This window comes from Panthera leo, chromosome E2 (genome assembly GCF_018350215.1).
Source record: "Panthera leo isolate Ple1 chromosome E2, P.leo_Ple1_pat1.1, whole genome shotgun sequence".
Lineage (NCBI taxonomy): Eukaryota > Metazoa > Chordata > Mammalia > Carnivora > Felidae > Panthera > Panthera leo.
In genome coordinates, this window is record NC_056693.1 from 12,138,019 (window position 1) to 12,148,329 (window position 10,311).

Here is a 10,311-nt window from a genome sequence, read left to right on the forward strand (position 1 = left end):
TTTTCTCTTCGCCTTGAAGAATCTGAGGCAGGCTCCAGGCTTGGTTAATAGAGGCATGGTCCTCGCTGTCTTCAGTGCCCCCTTGAGACAGCTGGTAGGCGTAAAAGAAATCCACACAATCGAGGGATACTCCAGAGCGTTGTTTGTTTTCTGATGAATGCCTGTCCTGATTCTAATCATTTAGGCGTCCTTGAGTATCTAGAGACACGTAGCCATTATTCTTAGAAGATTGAGGCTAGCCAGTCAACCAAAGTCAGGATCAAAAGTGATCGATGCCAACATCACAGCTGATTCTTCCCACGCAGCGGTTTCAACTGAGACACTCTTGCACTTACTTCCTATTCAAATGCCCAGCTCTTTATCTTTCTGTTCTGTCCTCTCTTTTCGTCCTCTAGCATCTGAACAGTCTCTTGACCTAGCTACAGTTTTCTTAAAATTCTTTTTTTTTTTAATTATTTATTTATTTTTTTTTTTAATTTTTTTTTCAACATTTTTTATTTATTTTTGGGACAGAGAGAGACAGAGCATGAACGGGGGAGGGGCAGAGAGAGAGGGAGACACAGAATCGGAAACAGGCTCCAGGCTCCGAGCCATCAGCCCAGAGCCTGACGCGGGGCTCGAACTCACGGACCGCGAGATCGTGACCTGGCTGAAGTTGGACGCTTAACCGACTGCGCCACCCAGACGCCCCGTTGTTTTTTTTTGTTTTTGTTTTTTTTTTTTAATTTTTTAAACTGTATTTATTTTGAGAGAGAGAGAGAGAGTGTGTCAGCAGGGGAGAGGAGAGAGAGAATCCGAAGCAGTCTCCACACTGATAGCGTGGACATGGGGCTCCATCCCACAAACTGTGAGATCATGGCCTTAGCCGGCTCAAGAGTTGGCCGCTTAACCAGCTGAGCCACCCAGGTGCCCCAGTTATCTTAAAATTCTTTTTTTTTTTTTTTTAATTTTTTAAATGAATATTTATTTTTGTGAGAGAGAGAGACACACACAGAATCTGAAGCGGGCTCCAGGCTCTGAGCTGTCAGCACAGAGCCCATGTGGGGCTCGAACCCATGAACCGTGAGATCATAACCTGAGCCGAAGTTGGATGCTTAACCAACTAAGCCATCCAGACGCCCCTTAAAATTCGTATTCAGTTTGTTTAAACTTAAGCCCGCAAAACCATCAGTTCACCTATTTCTCCCACCCCTATCCCTGCCCTCTCAAAACCACCATCTCTTCTCTATATCTGCAAGCTTGGTGTTTTGTTGTTGTTGTTTTTAAAATTCTTCATATAAGAGAGATCCTATGGTGTTTGTCTTTCTCTGTCTGACTTACTTCACCCAGCATAATGCCTCAAGGTCCATCCATGTTGTCACAAATGGCAAGATGCTTTTCTTCTTTATGGCTGAATCATATTCCATTTTATTTTTTATATATTTTATTATGTAAATTTATTGCATATGTTATGTATTTATCTGGCACTGAACTGAGGAACTTGCCATGCCTATCCGTGGGTCTCAGACAGCTGTTCTCTCTGTTTCCTTCGATAACTTTAATTCTGTTATGGCTTCATTGGGATATCAAACGTCACTGTGTTAGTAATTACTGAAATTGTGACTTAACTTTATATGTCAACTTAACCTTAACTACACCTTAAGTTTTAACACAACCTTTCGTAAATATTTGGTGATGTCTTACATGTGCCAGACATGTTTATCCAGAATTACAATTCCTTGCCACAACTTACTTTTTAATAGAAAACTTACCACATTTGCCTGAACTAACTTCAGACATAAAGAAAATGTGGGTAAAATGGCACGTTGCTAATAAAAGAAGACAAATCCGTGTTTTAAGTTACACATATGCTTAGTAACTTTTGATCGTTAATAGTGGTTCTGATATCAGATCTCACACTGTGATAGGCTGGCCAATTTTATGCTCTAATATAAAGGGCAGTCTTTGTTTTCTGCATCTCACCCCCTCTGCTCCCACTCTACATAACCTGTTCTTGTTTTCATACATTATATGTTTTATACATTATATATATAAGACACATCTTAACAAATTTAAAAAATAGAAATCATACAATTGTGCTCTCAGATCACAATTGAATTATACTAGAAATCAATAAACTAAGTAACTGGAAAATCCCGAAATGCATAAAGACTCAACAGCACACTTGTAAATAATACATGGGTCAAAGTAGAATCTCAAGAGAAATTTAAAAATGTTTTGAACTAACTGAAAATGAAAACACAGCTCATAAAAATTTGTAGGACGCAGTGGAAGCAGTACTAAGAGGGAAACTTAAAGCCCTGAAGGCATATGTTGGAAGAGAAGATCTAAAATCAATTGTCTAAGGTCCTACTGTAGTAAACTAGAAAAAGGAGAGCAAATTAAATCCAAAGTAAGCAGAAGAGAAGAAATAATAAGAATTAGAGCAGAAATCAAGTAGAAAACAGGAAGCCAATGGAGAAAAAAATGAAAACAAAGACTGGCTCTTTGAAAAATCATTAAAACCAGTAAGCTTCTAGCCAGGCAAACTAAGAAAAAAAGAGAGAGGATACAAATTACTAATATCAGACGTGAAGGAGGGGACATCACCCAGGTCCTGTGGGCATTAAAAGAATAATAAAGGAATACTGTGGACAAACTCTACGCAAATATGATAGCCTCGATGAAATGGACCAATTCTTTGAAAGACGTAATTTGCCAAAACTTACGCAAGAAGAAATAGACGATCTGAATAAGCCTATATCTGTTGAAGAAATGATAATTAAGAACCTTCCAAAAACAAAGAACTCATTTAATCGTGGGGTAAAGCAGTGGAGACAGACAAGAAATCCTCAAAGGTTAAATATACTCTGATAGAGCTAAGTCTCAGATGTGGTTAGGAGAGTAGCCAGCTTTGTAAATATTTGTAATCAAAACATTATTGTTACTTTATCCTCTCCTGCCTGCAAAATGCCTTGGTTTCTCTTACTATTTAAAAAGCTCAGTAAGAATGCAGGCTCATCTCAGCCTGGATTGCCTGAGTTGATATTCTTGACTAATTTATATTAAAGGAGAAGAGAAAAAGAAAATCTAAACTGAGATTTTTTTTCTTAATTCATTATAGCTAACTGTTTAAAGGGATTATTTGGTATTTACAACACATAAAAAATTTTTGTTATTGAATTGGTTCATAGAGGATGTTGGAATGATTGACTTTCTCAACCTCTAAAGCTAAAGGACTACTAAGAAGATGAAATAAATTCTCAGCTTTCTTCAAATGAGATTTTTTTTGAGAGAGACAGTGAGAGAGAGAGAGCGAGCTTGGGAGGGGTGGAGGGAGAGAGAGAATCTTAAGCAGGCTCCACAGCACAGAGCCTGATGCAGGGATCGATCCCACAATCCTGGGATCATAACCTGACTGGGATCATAACCTGAGCCAAAATCAAGAGTCAGATGCTCAACCTACTGAGCCACCCAGGTGCACCTTAAGACCTTTTAGTGTTTTTTTTGCAGTGCATATTTTCTCCATCAAATTCATTTATTCAGTTCGTTTATGAATTTGATTTAACACAATTTCTTATCAGCACCCTGCCATTGATACTAAGAGAGAACCTAAATGTTGAGAGAGGGAAAGGAAATGACAAGGTGTTTTGGTACACCCCACTGGCTAAAGGAAATTAAAGTTAATGTCATTAAATGTGTGATCTTTTCCATAGAGCCTGAAACTAAGTAAAATGACCTTTTTTCCCCTTCCTGTAACGCTTTCACATTGTGAAGCCACTGGTCAAGACGAAACTTTAATCTCTGAAATATTTGAGACAGTCATATCAAAAATTATGTACAAATTTCTGTTGAAAGAGCTACTTTGTAAAAAACTGGGTTTTGACCGGCAAGCCTCTTTTCATGTCCTCAAGCCACCATGTCAGTCCCAAAAGATATAAAGTATTTAAACTGTATCTTTATGGATATATACTGAGTGTTTTTGATGATACCAAGCAAAACTATAAGGATTATGATGAACTCCAGCTGGACACCAAACTTCTCACATATAAGCTATTAACTTTGTCTGCCTCCTGTAGGATGTCCCTTCGTTTCATGTTTAAGTGATAAAATATTAGTGTAATAACTGGAAACTTTGCTTTTGAGAAGCCAGAGACATCACTAAGCGTTTGGCTTTTTTTGAAGTATTGAGAGGCGTTATGTATGGATGTGCCATAAAGTGTTACCCTGCAGTTACCGCAGTGTCCCACAGCCTAGTGCCACCCTAGTCATCAGTGTGGCATTTTGTTTCTTTTCTTTTCTGATCTTTTATTTTCTCTTCTATTCTCTTCTTTCTTTTCTTTTTTTTTAAAGTTGGGGATAGTAGACAAAGCGGGTGGGGGGCTGAGTTAAATGGGTGATGGGCATTAAGCAGGGCACTTTTTGGGATGAGCCCTAGGTTGTCATACGTAAGAGATGAATCACTGGGTTCTGCTCCTAAAGCCAAGACTACACGCTATGTTAACTAATTTGAATTTAAATTAAAAAAAAATATTTATGGAAGAAAATTAACCTTAATAAAACATTTTCAGTAAAATAAAAATTTTAATTGGAAAAAAAATAAAATGCAAAACTAAAAAAAAATAAAGTTGGAGATAGTATGGGTTTACTGGTAAGATTTTATACAAGAAGAAATACACTGTTTTGAGTTAGTTTAAAAGTTAAAAAGACTCAATCCAGAAGAGATTCCTGCGACCTTTGCTTTTCTCATCAGCCGGTGCTACCCTAAGGGTAGCCCTGCCTCTCATACAGCTTTTCAGCCTCGTGGCAAAATTGCCATCACCACCTTCCCATGAAAAACAACACATCTTCATGCCCTCTTAGTTCTGTTTTACTGCTTTCTTTTCTGGATGCTATAGAGAATTAATGTGCTGCCGGGTGTTAGGAAGGTACATGTTATGATGTCAGCCCTGCTGAATCCGGTGTCAGTAGGGAGGTACTCTTGGATTTGAGGATCCGCTGTCTGCTAGGAAGCTGAGTGTTAATAACTAAGCGACAAACCATTTATACTCAAATGTGCCTGTCTTCAACTCTTCTGGTGCTTCAAATTTTCTGAACATTAAAGTATTTTTCCACTAAAAGGACACAAGCCAAAGTCAGTGTTCATTGAGCTTTTGGTTTTTGGTGATTTGCCTCAAAGTACACCTCCAGGTGCCAGGGAACTTGGCTGTGCTCGCCTCCCTCAACCTCCTTTTTTTCCCCTGATGTCTTTGGAGTTGAATTCTGTCACAGTGTTTCACATTCTGACCTATACGATGGCCCTTGCTGATTGTGAAATATCTTTTGAAAAGAGGTGAAAGTGATATGGCTTACAGTGACTTAGAAGAATTTATTATTCTCATGAAGATAAAGAGTTTATAGGGGCCATATGATGCCTCACGCATAAAGGTCTGTGTTTACCTTTGCACGGTATTTAACACTGTCTCCTGACACACGTACAGACGAAAACATTGCCATACCCACATGCCAGAGAGGAAAAAAAGTTTTTTGTCCACTTGAATCTCCATTCTTCCCAATTTGAGAATTCCCCCTTCTTGGGATCTCCAGGCAATCCATGATAAACCCATAAATAATATGTATATGGTTTTACTAGACCTCTTGAACAGGGCCACCGTGTTTGATATTTCCAGGTTGCGTTGCAAATCCCTGATTTTGAGGCATGCAGATAGCTTGAATTATGTGGACCTTACTTATATTCCTGATACAACTGAAGAAGAACCAGAGCCATTTTCTAAGTATTCTTAGACATAGTAACATGAATTTTCCTGTAATTTCATGTCGTGATCTAAGTGCAAAATCTTAAAGTCTCTGAATAAAAACTTCCACTTCTGCACATATCTAAATTCTCTTTATCATTATAGGAGCCAAGAGTCAACATAATATGGAGAGTAGTCAAGCAGTGGGATTAGGCTACATTTCCCCCAAAGAGCCTTCTTCCCGGAAGACCTGGCAACAAAGTACAGGCGGGTTAACCAGGTGTCAAGATGCCATGAAAAATTTTCAAAGGAATATTTCTCAGTTGCAAAACCGAGGTGATTTCCCCTGCCAGGTTTGGGCAGGAGTGCCAGTTCATGTTCCCGAAGATGAGAACTATATATTGACTCATATAGAGGATGTTTCCAGTTGCGTAAAAAGTCAAGAATTTCCATCTTGGAGAGCCCAGCATTCTTGGAGGAAAATGTATCTGGCAGAGTCACATAATTATCAGTGTAGGTGTCAGCAAATTTTGATGAAAAATAATTTCCGTAAGTGTGACAGCACCAGTTGGATCACGCCACACAATGATAATCTGGGAGTACACAGATCAGAAAAAGTTTACAGCTGCCATGACTGTGGAGAAAACCTCATGAAGCTTTCACTGCTTAATCAAGACTTAATCAAAACGGGGCAAAAGCCGTACTCCTGTAATGAGTACAGAAAAGCCTTCAGTGACGACTCCAACTCTGAAGTTTATCAGCAGTTACACTTAGAAGGGAAAACCCATACCTACAGTCCATGTGGAAAGGGCTGTAGTTATAGTTCAGTTCTTCATATTCATCCAAGTGTTCATAGAAGAGATGATTGTGTTTTTGAGAGTTCACCTCTGCAATCCCGTCAGAGAGTACATACAGAAGAGAAGCCGTATAAATGTGGATATGGTGAGAACTTCAGTCAGCCCTCCTCTCTCAACACTTGTGGACTTATTCACACGGGACAGACGTGTGAATATAGATGCAATATTTATGAGAAAGCCTTCAATCATAGCTTAGACCTTAATAGTATTTTTAGGATCCATACTAAGGAGAAACCCCATGAATATGAGGAGAATGGGGAGGTCTTTAATCAGAGTTCTTGTCTCCAAGTCTACCAGAAAATCCACACTGGAGAGAAACTATACACAGATGTAGAATATGAGAAGGGTTTTCTTTGTAGCTCAAATCTTAACATTCAGCATAGAGTTCACATGGAAGAGATTCCTTATGGTTCTGAGGAATGTGGTAATAACTTCAGTCTGGACTCACATTTGCAGGACCTTCAGATAGTCCATACTAGGGAACAACCATATAAACATTATGCATGTGGTAACAGCTTCAGCCAAAATTCGTATCTTCAAGGTCATCAGAAAATTCACATCGGAGAGAAAGCTTACAAGGACTGTGGGAATGGCTTCAGTTGGAGTTCAAAACTTAAAGATCATCAGAGAGTCCACACTGGAGAGAAACCGTACAAATGCAATGCATGCGGTAAAGGCTTCAGTCATAGATCAGTTCTTAATGTTCACCAGAGAGTCCACACAGGAGAGAAACCTTATAAATGTGAGGAGTGTGATAAGGGATTCAGTCGGAGTTCATACCTTCAAGCCCACCAGAGAGTCCACACTGGAGAAAAACCATACAAATGTGAAGAGTGTGGGAAGGGCTTCAGTCGCAATTCATACCTTCAAGGCCACCAGAGAGTTCACACTGGAGAAAAACCATACAAGTGCGAGGAGTGTGGGAAGGGCTTCAGTCGGAGTTCACACCTGCAAGGCCACCAGAGAGTTCACACTGGAGAAAAACCATTCAAATGTGAGGAGTGTGGGAAGGGATTCAGTTGGAGCTTTAATCTTCAAATTCATCAGAGGGTTCATACAGGAGAGAAACCCTATAAATGTGGAGAATGTGGTAAGGGCTTCAGTAAGGCCTCAACCCTCCTGGCCCACCAGAGAGTCCACACAGGAGAGAAGCCATACCAATGTGATGAGTGTGGTAAGAGCTTCAGTCAGAGATCTTATCTTCAAAGCCATCAGAGTGTCCACACTGGAGAGAGACCATATATATGTGAGGTATGTGGGAAGGGCTTCAGTCAGAGAGCATATCTTCAAGGTCATCAAAGAGTCCACACTAGAGTGAAACCATATAAATGTGAGATGTGTGGCAAGGGTTTCAGTCAGAGTTCACGTCTTGAAGCGCATCGGAGGGTCCACACGGGAGGGAAACCATACAAATGTGAGGTATGCACAAAGGGCTTCAGTGAGAGTTCACGTCTTCAAGCGCATCAGAGGGTCCACACAGAAGGGAGGCCCTATAAATGTGAACAGTGTGGTAAAGGTTTCAGTGGGTTTTCAAGTCTTCAAGCTCATCACAGAGTCCACACTGGGGAAAAACCATACAAATGTGAGGTGTGTGGAAAGGGCTTCAGTCAGAGATCAAACCTTCAGGCTCATCAGAGAGTCCACACAGGAGAGAAACCATACAAATGTGATGCGTGTGGTAAGGGTTTCCGTTGGAGCTCAGGTCTACTTATTCATCAGAGAGTCCATAGTGGTGACAAATTCTATAAAAGCGAAGAGTATGGTAAGGATTATCCTTCATCAGAGAATCCATACAGAAGTGAAGATCTATAAAACCGTTATATTTGTTTTGAAGTCCTCAAATGGGAACTGAAACTTTCCACTCCCTAGAGTTCTTATAGTAGACAAAATTCCTTTCATGAAAATAATGTTTCTGCCCAGCCTCAACGTTCACGATAGTCAGGAGACCACACTATGGAGACATCTAACAAGAGAGTCTCCGTAAGGGGTTTTCTCACAATTTTAAGATTCATTGCACGTGACTTTAACTATCATTGTACTAGGGCTTATAAAAGACCAGAGGAACGAAAGTACAGTGAAGAGCGTGCCTAAATCTATGTTTACTCTAATGTAAGCTTAATGAGAAAAGGGGCTTCACTCATTTACTGAGTTTTTAAAACCATGACATTGCATAACTCAGTGTAGGTGCTCAGTACTTTTTACTAAATGACTAAAAATGTATAAAAGTATCATGTTTGAAAATTTTATTAAGCTTATTTACCCCAAAAAGATCATTTAAAAATGTATTTGGAGGAGGAATCCTGCAAGTAACCTTAACATAAGCACTTCAAGTGGGAAAATATTTGAAATGTAGAATATCAAGCAATATTGTCATCTGAAATTACACGAATTGGGTTGTAACCCTGTTGGGATCGGTTCCCATCCTTTGTCTTGTCTTAAACAGGGATGAGCTGAATTCTTATCATTTGGTCTCTTTCTATACAGTATTCCATCAGTTTAAGTTTAGCGCTGTGTGTGTGTGTGTGTGTGTGCGCCCATATGTGCACTTTAAATGACAGTACAAATTGATAAACAATGTTTCTGGTTGCACTGCATTTTACATAATTGACTTTTTACTCCTGCCCTGTGTGTTAAGGCAGAGTTTTCCTGTAATATTTGCAAAGTGTCAGAAATGGTTGCTAATGAAAAGTACTTTCTTAATAAATGTCAAAATTACAATACTTCGCTTTTTTAGTCTTCACGTTTCTGTCAAAGTTCTTTTGATTTGATTTTTGTTTTTAGTCAAAATTTTTATTGGAAACTTTTTTTTTTTTAATTTAAATTCATCTTAGTTAACATACAGTGTAGTCTTGGCTTCAGGAGTAGAACCCAGTGATTCATCTCTTACATATGACACTGGTCTGACTGATTTCCACCTGGAAACTTAGAATAATAATTTATGATAAGGCCATCTTAATAATATAAAGGGATTTGTACAATGAGGGTAATTTTTTAAACTAGAAATAAATAGATAAATTTCTCCAAGTTCCTATAAAAATGGAATTATAGAAAGTAAGGAATCAATCCATACTGATAGGAAAGAATTATACATATTGTGTCAGTGAAAATGTGGATTGTACCTTCAAAATATCCAGTTAAGTTAAGTCTGCATACATATATGTTCAAATACGTGTTTCATAGATAATGAGTGAAAGATTACTCACCATCATATATACAACAGTTTTCTCTGACAAGCAAAATTTTGGTGTAGTCTTTTTTTTTTGTACTTCATTTAAAATTTTTTTTCAATTAACATGTACCAATTTTACCAAAGTAATAAACTACTGAGTTATCATCCTTTATATTTAAGAATCCATAATGTGATTGCTTTATTTCACTAGACGGCATTATGGCCAAAACTAAAGAATAAAATCCGTGAGGTTAATTTTCAAAATTCTCTAGGTTTCTAAGGATACAGGTAAATTAGGTGTCAGCAACTTTTTCTTACTGTGAAATTTCTTTAGGTCTCAGAGGCCATGCAGCCTAGAATGCTCTAGTACAATTCACTACTATTATAAACTGGTGCATCATAATTTTTCTCAGATTTCTCCCGTTGGATGAATGGGGCGACCAGAGCACGCCCTTACCCTGGCTTTCAAGGTGCTAAGTCAAGTTGCACAGTGTCAGACATTGGGGCTTCTAATGCATTTCTTTACTGTCATCACTTCCAAGGGAAAATCATGAACGCTCATGGTGGTTTT

The 10,311-nt window shown here is 38.7% G+C and overlaps 1 protein-coding gene across 1 annotated transcript in view; it reads left to right on the forward strand.

Moving 5' to 3' along the window:
- Positions 1 to 9,237, forward strand: part of ZNF112 (zinc finger protein 112) — a 32,154-nt gene extending 22,917 nt beyond the window's left edge. The window contains exon 5 of the mRNA XM_042918686.1: positions 5,880 to 9,237. Coding sequence (XP_042774620.1) covers positions 5,880 to 8,383 — 2,504 coding nt within the window. The 3' untranslated portion in view covers positions 8,384 to 9,237. The remainder of the gene's footprint in view (positions 1 to 5,879) is intronic.
- Positions 9,238 to 10,311: the final 1,074 nt, after the last annotated feature.